This window comes from Anabrus simplex, chromosome 2 (assembly GCF_040414725.1).
Source record: "Anabrus simplex isolate iqAnaSimp1 chromosome 2, ASM4041472v1, whole genome shotgun sequence".
Taxonomy (NCBI): Eukaryota; Metazoa; Arthropoda; class Insecta; order Orthoptera; family Tettigoniidae; genus Anabrus; species Anabrus simplex.
Genome location: NC_090266.1, coordinates 725,577,136 through 725,594,447, shown reverse-complemented (window position 1 = coordinate 725,594,447; position 17,312 = coordinate 725,577,136). Strand labels below are relative to the sequence as shown.

Here is a 17,312-nt window from a genome sequence, read left to right as displayed (position 1 = left end):
AGTTAAACACTTGCTACGTTATTTTATTTTGGTCATTTAGAGAGACAGTAACAGTTAATTGCATAATGCATGGTATTTTAGAAGCTGTACGTAAGGAGCTGCATAACATCGTTGAAAGAATTGGATCTTCGAATTTAGGTTGGAATCTGTTTTTGCCCAATGGTTTGCACAGGAAACGAACCGGGTCTCATAATGTAAAAGGCTGATGTGATTTGTAAGAGATATGAGAAGTTATAATGCATGCGAAGTTATAAAATGATTATGCAGGCCGATTGCATGCCTGATAAGTGAAAGAATTATGTGCAGTGGATATGTACCTGCTATTGTCTTCTGAGAGAATATTAGTTATCAGAATTGATGGAATTGATTCCAGACCAATAAATCTGATGTGTGTTAAATTGTCAAAGCATGCTAGGAAGGAATACGATTATACGTGAGTTTCCGTGTAGCCGACGAAAGATGATATCTCATTGCAAGCTGATATATTGGCCGTGTTTCTTAGACGGCGTGAATGAGATGGTATTTCCGTGTTACAATCTTGGCGGACAGAATCCAAGCCTTAGTACAGTGTTGAGTTACAACATTTCCTTTCAGCTCACAGCACGCCAGGAAATACATGACGGATGATCACCCTGTTGAGTGCGCAAATGCAGCAGAAGAAGGCAATGTTGCCCATTGCTTTCCACATGGATATTGATTGGATAATTGTATGTTTTTCTCTTACAGCAAGGTGTTTTATGATGTTTCATGTTGTTTGAATATGTTGTCTTGTTGTTTAATGGGGAACAGCCCGAGTGCTGAGTGTATTGATGGTCAATCTAGTTCTCACTAGATCCTTTGTGGTGAACCGCGATTCACGTAGAATCTGTGTAGTATGTAAGACTTTTCTCTTTATCTGATGTAAATAGATGTGTTATTTTGCTTATTTTGTTTATTGTAAATATAACGTAGGAAATGCCACTAGTATTTTTCATAATTCATATCATGTCCCATTGCGCCTTAATTTTTCTTTTATCTTAATTTTTCTTTTCATCGTAACTTTCTTTTATATTGTAATTTTCCTTTTTTAACGTTTAACTCATTGGGCCCGAGTGACGGAACCGTTCCGTGCCTCGTCTCGGTGGACCAAACGCCGGACCACGGAACTGTTCCGTTGTCTCATTGTACTACGTAATTCTACTTTTCCTCAAGAGATGGCAGAGTGAGTTGCATTTGTGATTTGTGTAGGGACTCTTTCTTTGCAATGTTATATGCTCTTTGGTAATATATATCGATAGTGTGCTTGGTAATATTAGTTTGAAGTGGGCTATCTCTACCTTTGAGATTCGCTTGTAAACAAGATGGCTGCCAGTATAGAACTAATATTTACAGATATATAACCCCTTTTAGGAAGTAATGATGATTAGGAATGTAATTTTTTCAGTGAAATTAGTAGTAATATTAGTACTAGTGTGAGCAATGCTCCTGAATAACAAATAGATGTGGAAATCGAAGAGAAAGTGCAAAGAGAAAACTGGGTTACAGCTCAGCAGGCGGACTGAGTAGGCCTATAGTCCCGTGATGCTAATAAAATAAAGTGTTTTACTGTATTCCTTGTTCCGCAGTTTGTGGTATGGAAGTCTTTTGTGTTCATGTATATTTAAATCTTTAATGGTCTTGTAACTAAGAAATTTCTTATGATATGAAGCGACACCATATTTCCTCCAAAATAATCCCAGCGCCAATGCAGTTTCAATCCAACAAATATGCAGGGCTCAATGGGTTAATCGTGCGACGACTCTAATCTAAATTAAATTACAAACCCGTATCGATGTGATACTTTCAAGTGTGACTCCATCTGAAATAAATACGTATCAATATATGCGTACATATGTTACCATATAACATGAACAATTAACGTTCTTAATGTCCAGTTATCTCTTTAATTTTGAGATTCTTGTAATGACATTTTATTATTTGATTTATTTGATTTTCGAGTAGTATGATTCGGGGATATTTATGAATAAACTTATCCTACCCCATATTATTGTTTCTCATTCGAGTTATACCTCCATTTTCCTGTCATTTACTTATATTTAGGTGTAGAACTTCGACTTTTAGCCTGACCCAATGACGACCAGTGCACTCTCTGCCCAACCCTGAGTTAGCCGGATGTTCATACAGGAATGGAGGCATCGTCCTAGAGGGTATTTACCCCTGCGTACGGTACAGTACAGGCTTCGGAGGACCGTGTATCTTCCATTTGGTCATATCCTTTCCTACATAGAATTGAGAATTACTGCCTACATAAAACTGTATTTCATCATTGGTATCTAATTCTTGTTCACTGTTAGAATCTTCTTCTCGTACTTCAACCGAGTCGATTTCTTCAATGTCGCTTTCATTGTCACAGATATCAGCATCTGAGAAGTCAGCTTCATCCTCTTGACTAGCAGGGTCAGTTAAAACAGCTTCAAGGAGCTCCCTAACACAGGACTCTTTGCTTTCGAAATGTATATCCTTGAATACACAAGAAGAAAAAACGTAACCATATTATCTTTACCAGTAAAGAAACATTAGTGTTAGCACAATGATCTAACAATTCTAACAGTGAACACAACAATCGACACTGCTTACGCTACTAGGCTCCGGAATATAATGAGCTAATGAGTACACATAAATCCACAAAAAAATCTAGATCATAGCTTTCATTTGCATGCAACCATAAAACGAGATTGGTGACTTTGGTCTGTTGGACCATGTACGCTCTTGGTGACCTCAGTGTGTGAGATCAAAAAGACTTCCACTAACCTGTGCGGTTATCGTTTGAACTTGTGCAATGGTGAGTATACTCGAGAATGAAATTGATGATTGTAATCTGATGCGCAGCTAGCTCGCTCCAACGGGCAAAGAAGGAGGTGCAATCGTTTATGACGCCGGTCTGTGACACCGTGCGTCACTAACGGAGGGTTAGCATTTTTTTCGACTCCACGCAGAGCAAATAGTAGAATAGATCAGCCATTAAAACGACCCTCTTTATGTTGATAGGAGCCATCAAATTTCATTAAGCAATGATCTTTATCACCATATTTACAACAGAAAGAATTTAAAAAAATGCTTGTTACCATAAGGTGTAAACTGTACTGGTGATTTACCTGATTTCATTTTCAAATTCTCTCTTACATTTCTTCTTTATTCTTTTTCTGCTTCCAAAATTTTTCTGCTTTTTGCATACAATCTTTTTCTAATTCCATAGAATGCAAAATACACACAATACAGAACAGAATACTGCTGCTAAGCTCTTGGTTTCATTCTTTAATAAGTATTTTGCTGAAACAATGTCAAACAATGCAAGAAGGCATCAATACAGAATAAATCATGCAAATAAAGAAACAAACTATTTTAAATTTGACACTACTGACATTACAAAGGAAAAAAAATGTAAAATGAAATGTCACTGGTGGACATTATAAATGTTCCATTTCAGTCACGCGTATGGACAGTGTTTTAGCTGCTCTTTTCAAGATATTATTTCAATGTTAAAGTATACAGGTAGATAAAATCTAAATGCAGGAACATGTGGAGCACATAATATACTTCCTGAAACTGCACGAAACTCAGTTTTGTACAGAGGTGGACATTATATGTTTTGATTGGTTGCTCCTCACAAGCTTCTTTAGATATGCCTTTACTGCAAGTTTTCAGCTGCACTATTTTCCTTGAGAATGTCGAGATCATTTGGACAGTGTGTCTTTTAAATATGAAACGTTGTATATTCTCAGTTTCAGTAATTCATTTCTCCCTACTTTGGTACAGGATGGATAATATTATAGTCCTGTACATAAATTACAGTGTATCTCTGGGTTATATGTAATATAACATCAGATCACTAGCCTGCATTGACAGTAAGTATTGCATCCACTGAATTTCTGAACTTATGATTAACAGTCTCTAAAGTATCTTCCAACCAGAATCATTTTATGGCAGTCCCTTCCACTTCCAGGAGAGTGGTGGAGTGCATAGTGTGGTGCTTATTTGTCTCTGACATGACACTCGCAATTGGTTTGGGAATTCAGAAGTAAAGCTGGCACAATTTGAACACATCAGGATGTTGAAGTGAATTTAGTATTTGCAACACATTAAACTAAATTCATGTACCAGTAATAAAATCCTTGTTGCAATATGTGTATAAGAAAATTACTTCATTTTCCTCATAAATCAAACTCTGTCAAAATTCAGGGACCTGTCTGCCAGTTTTAAACATCATATTTTGAATTTTCTTGTAAAACTGGCCTAGAAACAGATATTCATTTCCCACAATATAAATTTTCGTAGCATCATTTTTCATCAACGAGATAAAATACACTACATCCCCATTGTACATTGTGATGCATAATGTATTTTTTTAAAATTCTTATATATTGTATTTCTTTACAGATTTTGATTCGTATGAACAAACTGTGCACTCAAGCCTCTTCTGGTGGAGTGTTGAAGCCACGGAAGCATGAGCAGCGTTTACTCAGAAATGTGGGTGTACATACTGTTGTGCTAGACCTGTTGCAAATACCTTATGACAAGAAAGAAGATGTTCGGATGAATGAACTCATGATATTAGCTCATGAATTTCTGCAGAATTTCTGTTTAGGTAATCAACAAAACCAGGTCCTTCTACACAAACAGTTGGACCTCTTTTTGAATCCTGGGGTATGTATGTGTGCTGTCAATCCATTAGTTACTATAACCATGGTTTTGTTTCTTTTTTCTTCATTTTCAAGCATAATCTTCATGTATTTATGAAGAAATGCTTCATTTCAGAAAACTTTTTTTGTGATATTAAGTAAATGAATGGTTCGTGGGTTACTGTAGTCACATCCTAGTTCGTGAACCATGGGGAATGGCTGAGTGGCCAAGTAAGTGGTCCAGAGAGTCGGGATACCAGTAGCTATGGAATGTGAGTGGGCATCTCGGGCGTATTCTGAGTCGTGGCCTTCCTTGTGCTCAGGCAGCTAGGACTATACAATCCACCCGTTAGAGGAGAGATCCGTGCTGGGAATATGTCTAAGTAAGGCTAGCATCCTGCTTCACAGAATTTCTACTGAGCAGGCTCAGAACAATTTAAGCAAGCCTCGAATCTATGGGAGTAACGGAGTCCCATTCCAATTTGACAGGCGAAGGGCCTCCTTGGAAACAACTTGGCAAACAAAATGGAAATCGATGGGGAGCTATCAATATTAATGGGGCTTATGGAAGAAAGAAAGTAGAATGGGCTGAGTCAGCAAAGGGGATACATCTGGATGTGTTAGGTGTTAATGATAAAGTATTCAGGTAAGGTGAGATAACAAGGAAGAGAGAGAAGATTATAAAGAATACTTGATGGGTGTTAAAAAGGGAAGGGTAGAATGTGGTTTGGTAGTGTTCATTAGGAATATTATTGCACGCAATATAGTTTCTGTAAGGCATGTAAATGCGCGAATGATGTGGGTAGATTTTGCAGTTGGAGGAATTTGTATGGGAATTGTCTTGCTGTGTTCACCATGTAAGGGTACAGATGAGGATGAAGTTGACAATGTTTATGAAATATTGAGTAACATCATAGTCAGCGTCAACAGCAAGGAAAGGGTTTCAATGCGAGAATTGGAAATAGAACTGACGGATATGAAAGGGTGATTGGTAAATGTGTGCTAGTATGAGATTATCAGTTAAAAATACATTCTTCAAGCATTAGGCTATTCACCGCTACGTATATGAGGGTAGGGTACAAGATCCATAATAGACTATATATCTTAACCGACTTTGATTTAGGAGATCTGTTAGGAATGTGCGTATTTTCCAGGGATTTTCCGATGATACAGACTACTGTCTGATTTGTAGTGAACTACATATCCTTAGGCCTAGGATATAGAAAGTGAAGTCTGTCTTGAAGTCAAATAAGGGTAGAACATCTCCAGGACAAGGAAATTAGACAAAAGTAGGGATGTAATTAGTGAAAAGTTTCAAAGAGTGGAGGGTAAGCAGGTTCAGTATATTCAAAGAGAGTGCGTGGCGTACAGGGATGCTGTTGTAGAAATGGCAAGGGAATGCCTAGGAACAACTGTGTGTAAAGATGGGAAAAAGCAAACATCTTGGTGGAATTACAGAGTGAGAGCAGCTTGTAAACGTAAAAAGTAGGTGTATCAGAAATGGCTACAAACAAGGACTGATGCAGATATAGAATTGTCCATAAATGAATGAAACAGAGCGAAAAATATAGCTGTTGAATCCAAGAAGAAGGCTTGGGAAAATTTTGGTAATAACCAGGAAAGGGTAGGTCAAGCATCAAGGGAAACCTTTCTGGGCAGTAATAAAGAATCTTGGAAGAGAGGGAAAGAAGAAATTAGTGTTCTGGGTAAATCAGGTAAAATCATAGGTCCCAGAGAATCATTGGACAGGTGGAAGGAATATTTCGAAAATCTTCTCGAGATAAATGGATATCTTCCTGGTGATGTTGCAAACAATCAAGCTCATCGGGAGGACAATCTTGTTGGTGAAATTACCCTTGAGGAAGTGAAGAGAATGTTAAGTAAACTCCATTGTCATAAAGCAGCAGGAGTAAATGAAATTAGACCTGAAATGCTGAAATATAGTGGGAAGGCAGGGATGAAATGGCTTCATAGAGTATATACCAGGCAAAGTGTTCACTGGCATCTTGGAAGGGAGGTTGCAATCAGTGGTTGAGAGGAAATTGAATGAAAACCAGTGTTGTTTCAGACCACAGAGGTTATGTCAGGATCAGATTTTCAGTATGCGCCTGGTAATTGAGAAATGCTTTGATAGGAATAGACAGTTATATTTAGGTTTAGTTGATGAAGAGAAGGCATATGACAGAATACCGAGGGAAAAGATGCTCGCTGTATTGTGGGTAGATTATTAAAATCAATCAAAAGCATTTATGTTGTCAATTAGGCTGCAGTGAGAATTGTTGGTAGAATGAGTTCTTGGTTCAGGGTGCTTACATGGGGTTAAACAAGGCTGTAATCTTTCAACTTCTTGTTGTTCATAATTTACACAGATCACCTGCTGAAAAGTAGTAAGTAACAGGGAAGGATTTAGTTAGGTGAAAATCTAGTAAGCATTCTGGCTTGTGCTGACGACTTGGTCATAATGGCAGATTGTACTGAAAGCCTGCAGTCTGATATCTTGAATCTTGAAAATAGATACAAGTATGATACGAAAATTAGGCTTTCCAAGACTAAATTGATGTCAGTTGGTAAGAAACCCAAGAGAATTGAATGTCAGATTGGGGTTACAAAACTGGAACAGGTAGATAGTTTCAAGTATTTAGGTAATGTATTCTCCCAGGATGGTAGTATATTAAGTGAGATTGAATCAAAGTGCAGTAAAGCTAATAAAGTGAGCTCGCAGTTGTGATCAACACTATTCTGTGAGAGGAAAGTCAGTTCCTGGACGAAAATATCTTTACATCGGTCTGTTTTCAGACCAACTTTGCTTTACATGAGTGAAAGCTGGGTGGACTCAGGATATCTTATTCATAAGTTAGAAGTAACAGACATGAAAGTAGCAGGAAAGATTGTTGTACAAACGGGTGGGAACAATGGCAGGACGGTACTTGGAATGTGGAGATAAAGGATAAGTTAGGAATGAACTCGCTGGATGAAGCTGTACGCATAAACTGGCTTGGGTGGTGGGGTTATGTGAGGCAGTGGTGGAGGATAGGTAACTTAGGAGAGTAACAGACTGTATTATGGAGGGTGAGAGAAATGGAGGGAGACCGAGACGACTGTGGTTAGACTCAGTTTCTAACGGTTTAGAGATAAGAGATATAAAACTAAATGGAGCCACAGAACTAGTTACAAATGGAGGGTTGTGGTGGTGGTTAGTAAATTCACAGAGACTTGCAGACTGAATGCTGAAAAGCATGTATGTATGTGTAAGGAAAGAAGTAATTGGAAAATAAAATTATGTATGATATATTGTCTTTTAAAGTTGGTAAAAATTAATTCGATAGGTTTCAACTTTCATTGTAGCCAGTTACCTGCCTCTGTCAGCCCTGTATTTAGTTGAAGTCTCATGACTACCATTAGAGAAGCTAACACACAAGGTTGTTGCAAAACTTTTTATCTGCCGGGCTGAGTGGCTCAGACGGTTAAAGCGCTGGTCTTTTAACCCCAACTTGGCAGGTTCGATCCTGGCTCAGTCCGGTGGTATTTGAAGGTGCTCAAATACGACAGCCCCGTGTCGGTAGATTTACTGGCACATAAAAGAACTCCTGCGGGACTAAATTCCGGTACCTCGGCGTCCCCGAAGACCGTAAAAGTAGTTAGTGGGACGTAAAACAAATAGCATTATTATTAAACTTTTTATCTAATCAGCAATTTCCATATTGCAAACAGCAGAACACTACTAGCCTCCATAATGTGTTCCAGTTAAAGTGCGAGTTTGCAGGTATATTCTTTGAGAGACTGTGTAAAACTAATATGAAATTAATTTCATTTTGTTGGTCTGTATTTATGATTGACTATTTTCAAAAGGTTGGGCAAGTCCACATATTCAATACCATATGTTATACTATTATTATTACTGTTTATTATACATCAGGACTAGTTTCGACCTTTCCTTTAGGTCATCTTCAGCCTAGATACATAGTTTGGGGAAGATATAACATGCATACACACTTAACTTAATCTGTCACATATAGTATGTCTAAAAGTCTTTACATTCGTTAACCTTTGAACCGGCAATGTTAAATTCTGTACCGGCAGCCATATTGCGTGATATTTACCTACCAAATTGATTCTTATTTTCATCCAATTGTGAACGATGTTCCATGGAACTATTGCATATCGTTGGAAAGCTAATAAATCACAGATTCAGATGGTATCGTTAACTTTTCTGTGAGACTTCATAAGAAAAGAAACTGAGACTTGAAAATGGTGGAATTATTATTTCATGAGCAATATCAAAATTCTAACAATGTAAAATACGAGATGAAACGTGAAAACATAAAATCCATGATATACAAAATGGTGCACATATATACATAATACGTGTGAAAGTTTCAAGTCTATACAATAATATTTGTTTGATTGGTAAGAAAAAATATATTTTCCCATATATAATAAATGCTTTTACAGCAGCTATGCTACGTACAGTGCAAGATAACTAAAACGAAAATGTTATAAACAGAAATATCAACAGTAAATGTGCACTTTTAACTCACCAATACTTATAATTACAGCCTCAAAATAAGAGTGGTAGTGCAGCGCCCTTACACGATGTTTTGGTTCGTACAGAAGCAAGTCGCTCATTTGTTTACAAGGAAACGCATACAAGGAGATTGTTTCTATGATGAAAATGAGTGAGAACCATCTGTAAACTTCTTGATCACAAGACAAGACATGTCACACCATCTGTTAGTGGAATAGTGCTACTAATGGAAAATTCTAAGTTCCCATGTAGGGAGTTAGATATTTTTCACCAATAGAGCATGTCAAAAACAGATTAGATGTAAGGCTTTTCAGACGTTTGCTCTATTAACCAGCGTTTAGTCTTAGGTCTGACACTAGATGATGATGATGATGATGATGATGATGATGATTATGCTTGTTGTTTTAAGGGGCCTAACCTCAAAGGTCATCGGCCCCGTTCTGCCACTAGACTCATCAGAGTAGGATGTGTCAGACCCTACCCACTGACGCTGGGGTGCATGCAGGGGAACTTATCAGAAGCCCATTATAAGAGGCACAGTCTGATAAGTGGAGACGGGAGATAAATCTCCACAATGGAATTATTGCCCGCCTACCAATTCTGAATGGAAAATTCTAAGTTCCCATGGAGGGAATTAGATATCTTTCACCAAGACAGCATGTCAAAAACAGATCAGATGTAAGGCTTTTCAGGCGATTGCTCTATTAACCAGCGTTTTGTCTTAGGTCTGACACTAGACTCGTCAGAGTGTGATGTGTCCGACCCTACCCACTGACGCTGGGGTGTATGCAGGTGAACTTATCAGAAGCCCATTATAAGAGGGACAGTCTGATAACTCAATACGGGAGATAAATCTCCACAATGGACTTATTGCCTGCCTAGCAATTCCGAATGGAAAATTCTAAGTTCCCATGGAGGGAATTATATATTTTTCACCAATAGAGCATGTCAAAAACAGATCAGATGTAAGTTCACCTGCATACACCCCAGCGTCAGTGGGTAGGGTCTGAGATATCCCACTATGATGAGTCTAGTGTCAGACCTAAGACGAAACGCTGGTTAATAGAGCAAACGTCTGAAAAGCCTTACATCTGATCTGATAGTGCTACTAAACGAAGAAATAAAAATGCATCTAAGGATCGACTCTGCCACTACAGAAATAGGCAAACCATCAATTTATCAACGCTTGCCGGTTCTGGGGTTAACCTTAAAGTCCATGTAATATGATGTATTTACACATACGTCTTAAAATTCTGTTGAGTTAATGTTGTATCTGTATGAAACACTATGTTTTCTTTTTTTTTTTTTTTTTTTTTTTTTTTCACAATATGAACGCTAAACACTCCAATTGACAAAGTTACTACAACACTTTAAAATATTTATCTTGGTATTATTTTGAACATACCGGTGTGTTTTTGCTTGTAATACATTGAAACTGAGAATGTCCCCTCAGACATTCACAACAACAATTACAAGATCATTTACCATAAACGAAGAATAAAAGTTGTTCTTCAAAACAAATATTTTCCAACACTCCATTTATATCAGTGGCGAGCATTGCGGGTAGGCTAGGTATTCGGCGTCTACGCAGCAAAGGAATAAATTGAACCTAATTAAATTTGTATGAAAAATAACATTACTTAACAAAATCCTCAAATAATAATTGCCAGTTTCAATGGACATCGAAATTTTCATTTTCATTTCGTTTTGGCCACTGTTATATGCCGATTTTGCATGGGTGTTTTCAAGTGCGTGGTCCGCAGAATAAACAGTCAGTGTAGTCAGGTACACAGCCCCTCCCGCTCATCTGTGAAGTTGTGAGCTGTGCTCCTTCCTCTTCGGTGCTGTAGGCGCCGCATTAGGGCCCCGCAACGAGCATGTAATTCCCCTTCATAGCCATTACCATAGCAAATAAAAAGAGGAAAAGTTAGAGCACTTAGACTCTCTTCCCATTACATCAATAGAGAAACTAGTGGCTACAGAGCAGAGATTTGCCACTGCAGTGCAATGATCACTTTGGATGAACGGATGGCATTGTTTATACTGGGTTTTCATGTTTTTACTTGTAGCGGAAGTGATCTTTTTAGTATAATAACTATATTTTGGAATATAGTGAGTGTGAAAATGTCAAGAGTGTCCACCGTTTCAGTACAGTATATCAAGTAAATAATATTACATCAGTCTTAGGACTAGTTTCAGCCACTTAGTGGCCATCTTCAGCCAAATAAAAATTGAACAGATTATGTGATAACTAAAACCTATGTATACCAGACAAAGACAATGTTGCAGGAATAATTATAACATTAAAACACATATAATAACAAAAATTATGTATATGATCTTCTTGTCATAATATGATGTCAGTAAGTTGATATAGGACCTCAGACAAAGAAGTAAATCTGTAATGTCTGATGTAGAACAAGCACTGACTTGCTGGAGGAAGCGGGCAGGCCATGTAAACAGAGGAGTGGATAGGGAACAAGCACTGACTTGTTGTGGCAGGTCAGATGAAGGTAAACATTTTTTCTCACCGTCTGAAAATGAGGAGCATTTCTCTGAGTGGGCTAGAGCGATCCCAAGACAAGACATGCATCTTACGCGTGAATGTAATTTTTCGGAAGATTTTATTTTAAAGGTAGATTTGTTTATTATTAATGGGGAAAAAGTTGAAATTCCGGGAATAAGGTGGAGTTTAAAGCCAGGAGCTGTCTCTCACATTTTTCCAAACTTACCGTCCTATTTAAGCAAGTCCCTGAAAATTCGAAAACCCCCATTGAAACGAGAGTTACTCAAAGAACATGTTGGCAATGACAATATTAACAGTAGTAGCTTAGAATGTAATGAACTAAATTTTCCCTCTACATCTAAAATACTTACTAGTGATGATAATGTGAATATAAAAGAACCTGGTCACAGTATGCCCTGTAAAGTAGCTGATAGTGACGTTGATGCTTCTAGAACTATTCTAAATTTGAGGGGACAAGTTAAAAACCATGGTAGGAATTTAATTAGAACGAAAAGTAAATTAGTTGCATGCAGAGATAAATTAAAGCAGATTGTAAATAAAGTCAATGTGTCAAGTGAAGCTGAAGACAGTCTTAAGTTCCTTAGCAAGAAACAAAAAATAATTGTGGACACATTGGCCACAACGTGTAACACCAGCCCCAAAGGTATGCGCTGTTCTAATGAATTTATATTAGGTAGTTTGCTTCTGAAAATCAAATCCCCTAAGGGTTACAGACATTGTTTGAAGCATGAGTTACTTCCTCTACGTACCGAAACTCATTCGAGACGACTGTGCGTAGGGTTCAAATGTAATTATGGTGTTAATGGATTTGCCGTGAATGCAATTAAAGATCTATATTTAAACGGACAAGGCGAAAACAAGCGACTAGGAATAGTGATTTTTGATAAAAGTGAAATTGAGAGAAGACTTTAGATTTAATACAACTACACGGGTTTGTTGATTTAGGAGGTGAAACCCCCTACTATAAACAGAACGTCCTTGACAATCATGCGCTTGTATTTATGTTTGTCCCTTTGTTGCACAGCTGGATCCAGCCTGCAGCAGTGTATGCTAGCAAGAATGCAACTCCTGGAGAACTATTGTCAAAAATAAGAATTCAGGTCATAATTCAGTTGCAACAAGCTGGGGTGAAAGTAATTGGTTTTACGTGTGATGGAAGTCGGTGTAATAAAAGGGCGTGGATGAATTAGGGAATTTCAGGGGAAAATGATAAAATAACATGCTTTTTATTCTGTACATATTTTGAAGTGCATAGTTAATTATTTCCACAATAATTTTCTTTAGCTGTATAAAGGTAAAGAGTTGAATTACAACTTTTATCGACAGTTATATCAAATTGACACTTCTCTTGAGTTCGCTGGTCTTCGAAGTTGTCCTAAGATAACATCTCTCACATAGACCCAACCTCATTTCAGAGGATGAACGGTAGGTTATCTTTTCAGTTCTTCAGTAGTAGTGTAGCCGGCACAGTTAAGCTGTTTAGAGAAAATAAGCCTAATGCCTATTGCTCACGGTAAAATGTTTCGTAAAATTTGTTGTACAATTAATTTTATAAAAATTTGGTGAAAAGTTGTGTTGCTCACAGCAAAATTATTTTATAAAATCCGTGGAAGCATCAGGATCGCCATCTATGAACTCACTTCTGAACTAAGACATATGTGCTGCTATCTATCGATACACTTTTAAATCAAGAATCAGCTGTTCAACTTGCATTGCTTTTGAGAGTATGGCTCCAACAAACAAAGCAAAACTTGCTGCTTTAGCTGCAATTTTATGTTGTACAGTGGTAAAAAGGAAGAAAAGAAATGCCAGATAATGCTGGACTTGGGATTGGATCAAAAGAAGAGAAGAAGGTAGAGGATTGCTGTCCTTGGTTGAAATTTACTTGAAGTTAGAAGACCAGCATTCATATAGGAATTAGGCAGTTGTGTTTTCTGCCTCTCTTCCTGCATTTCTGTTGTGGTAATGTGGCATTTTAATTTCATGCAAACAAGGATATTTCTGGTATTCGTCCAGTAATACGCTAACATCTTCCTTAGTCCACCCGGATCCTGCCATTTTAGAAAGAAGTGTTTGTTTACAATCGAGCTTCACATCTTCTCACGATGTAGCGCCAGCATCATCGTGATGTCAGCTTCGCTGATTGGTTCGTTTCGTAAAATTAATTTTACGAATAGAACATGTCCTATTTTATTAAAAGTTTTATCAGAGGTTTTACAAAACTTGAATTTGACCGTGAGCAAGAGAAATTTTATAAAATTAAATTATTGTACAATAAATTTGACAGAAAATTTTACCGTGAGCAACAGGCATAATAAATTCAGTGATAGTGAGCACACAGAAATTTTTGCACGAGAAATCAATAATCTTGCAGATGCCCTTTACTCCACAGTGCCTGTAAAAGGGCTTTGTAAAGGTTCTCCGTCACACAAAATATTGCTTGAATTTTTAGATAACATCACATCTTAGAAAAACACATTTTCATCTTCAAGAACTTTGGAATCATTAACCCATTCGCATCCTATTTAAATTATACCAATATAAATGGTCTGTTATTGGACATCATAAATTTTCCAGCTAACTCATTCCAGGTTGCCAGCGTTTCGCTCTCATGTGTTAGGTTGGGCTCATCAGTTTACTCATTCGGGACAAATATTTCAGATTCCCTGTGGGAATTAACATCTATATCATCCTATTTAAATACCGTAGCAGTTCACTGAGAAAACACATTTAAATCCTGCACTATGGCAGTTGTCTGCACAGTATTATTTTAAAAATCATGCAAAACCAACCAGTAAAAATTCCTTTCTGAAAATTTGCATGCATAATAACCAGGGAACGGATTTATATGTACTAATAATTATTGAAATATGTACATATATGTTTAGTTATTTTTAATAAATATAGAATTATATATGGACTTAAAATTACACATATAACATTAATTTCTATTTAATATCAAAGTTCAAAGAAGCTAAACAAAGTAGATCTACATACAACATAACGTTGCACTTCTCATTTTAATATATTTGAAGAACACACAATCTTTCATTCTCTGTTATCAAAACAATGGATTACAAAATGTTCTTTTAAGTGCTCGGAAGTGAACCTTCTATTATCTCTAAGGACAGATTTATATTGACTGAAACTGCGTTCAACTTTGGAAGAGGTAATGGGGGTATAATTCAACTTCACAATATCTGCTGGGGTTAAATCCAATGTCAATTTTACACTTAAATCTCCACACAGCATTGCAGTAACCTTTGTCATTTCTTCACATCCAGTTTTCTTTGAAAGTACAGTGGCCATCTTCATGTTTGCTACATCTGCAACTTTACCTGTACCACGATTTAGTTGTTCAACAGTTTTATCCACAATTTCACAACTTTCAGAAAGTGAGAGATGCGAGTTTTGGAGCCTTTTCAGTGTTTTTGTGATGCATGAAAAATTATGCTGAATGTAACATAAGTCATTTCTCACACTTGTATCACAGACAACTGTTTTCGCGGCGTCAGTTGAGGCTGCATCTTCAGAGTCCATGGCATGCAGAACGTTCTTAATACAGTCTATATATTCAGCATAATATTCAACCGCTTGCAGCCACGTACCCCACCTAGTTAGAATTGGCTTAGGCGGCAATGGAATCTCTGGGTACATTTATTTCAAAAGATGAACTCTTCTCTGGGCTTTGAGAAAAACTTTTTTTCACTGGGGAAATCAATAAATCTACTTTGGGGTAACTGCCTCTTACCACTTCTGCCACACAATGAAAGGCATGTGCTACACATGTTAAATGAGTCATCTTAGGATATACATCACATAATGCTTCTCCGGCTTTTATCATATAAGGTGCGTCATCGCTAATAAAAAGTAACACTTTATTATACTTAACGCCCTGTGACCAAAGGTTACCCATAGCCTCATTGAACAGTTTTGCTATAGTTTTATTATCACACTTTTCTAGAACATCACAGTGTAAGAGAATCCGTTTACAATAATCTTCGCTTAACAAACCCATGATTACATTGCCAATTAGCCTGCCTTTTTTGTCTGTTGTCTCATCAATGGAAACCAAAATTGGACCGTCTTTTATCTCTTGCTTTATCTTCCGAACAGTTTAGCTTCCTAAAGAGATATGTATTTACAAATAAATCCATTCCCTAATAATAACGAAGGAATAAGCTTACCGATGCTTACCAATGTCCAGTTCCTGTCATTCAAGTTAGTCTGCACCGAGGTACGAACTCGTTTCGAAAGGGCCCACCATCGGCATTTGTATCGCATTCCGTGTCATCAGCACTATTACACGTATCTCGAACTAAGACCTTCAGGATCTATTTCACCGTCACAAACATCACTCACTGTCTTCATAATCACTCTCTAAAACACTATCTAATAGCTTTCGTATTCCATCTTCATCAACACCAACACATCTCAACACATCTGCTTGACGCCATGATTGCAACTGACGTGAGCGATATAATATGAACAAGGATTCTTTTATCTCTTGTTCCAGAAGTGGGAAATAACCGAAGCTACATGTCTAAACTTCAGCTCAGAATGCATACAAATGGCATCTGTGAGTTAGTAACTGAACTACATGCATTGATATACAGCAGTGCATCGCCGTGAGCTGAGGTCGTCATTGGATTCATATGCAACGAATAACTTTTGCGAGCTAGGGTCGTCAAATGATGCGATTGGGTTAAGAATAACCTTGAAATGTATTCTGGAAATGGCAGACTACTTGTGGAGCAGAGGATTTAGGTATGTCCTGGCAGCAAAATATAATCAAGGTTCTTTGTAGCGCCATTTCGGTATTTTGTGTACCCTTAGTTATGACGATCACCCTTCTACTGTGGACTTTTTACATTTATACATGCTGCAGTCTGTATATATACCTACCAAACTTGCATTAAATTCAACCGCAAATTGCGAGCCAGTGATAGATTCCCCATTCGTTTCATTTGTTAATCATATCCGAGCAATGGCTAAAGAAAGTGAACGTAAGAATAAAGAAATTAAAGATTCTGCAGAGGTTAAAATTAAAGAAAAAATAGTACTCACAGACTGGGAAAATGAAATAACTCTTCCTTACTAGGGAAACCTCACAAAACAGAATTTAGTGTTTCACTTGGCAGGCTACATAGTAAGAAAAAGTGACATGTTTTGACTGCTTAGATTGTGCTTGCACCCTCCATAGTGAACAGCCACCTGAGCTTCCACTGGCAACATTTACCCTCATTAACGATCATGGCACGAAGAAAGGCTTGCAATACTTGACATATCTTTTACTGTGTGTGTTTAGATTGCTATGGCAAGTAGAAGAAGACATCTCAGAAAAATTGTGATCAGAACAAAATTTATGGGGTGATGTAGTGTTTCATTACATTAAGTGCCGATTCTTCTTCCGTACGAAGGAAATAAGTGATTTGCGTATGTAGCAGCTTGCCATAAGACATTCCATGGTAGGTGCAATTGGAAGTGCTTTTGGTGGCAAATTGACTGTGTTTATAGCATTTATTTTCACAGAGTGAATAATAATTAGGTCAATATTGCTGGATTATGACAGAATATTGTTGCAGCAGATCACTGGCGATTC

General features: G+C 37.4%; 1 protein-coding gene across 5 annotated transcripts in view; it reads left to right on the top strand.

Moving 5' to 3' along the window:
- Window positions 1-17,312, top strand: part of Itpr (Inositol 1,4,5,-trisphosphate receptor) — a 1,013,977-nt gene that overhangs the window by 421,566 nt on the left and 575,099 nt on the right. For all 5 annotated transcript variants that reach the window (XM_067141353.2, XM_067141352.2, XM_067141351.2 and 2 more), the window contains exon 22: window positions 4,417-4,683. In XM_067141353.2, coding sequence (XP_066997454.1) covers window positions 4,417-4,683 — 267 coding nt within the window. The remainder of the gene's footprint in view (window positions 1-4,416; window positions 4,684-17,312) is intronic.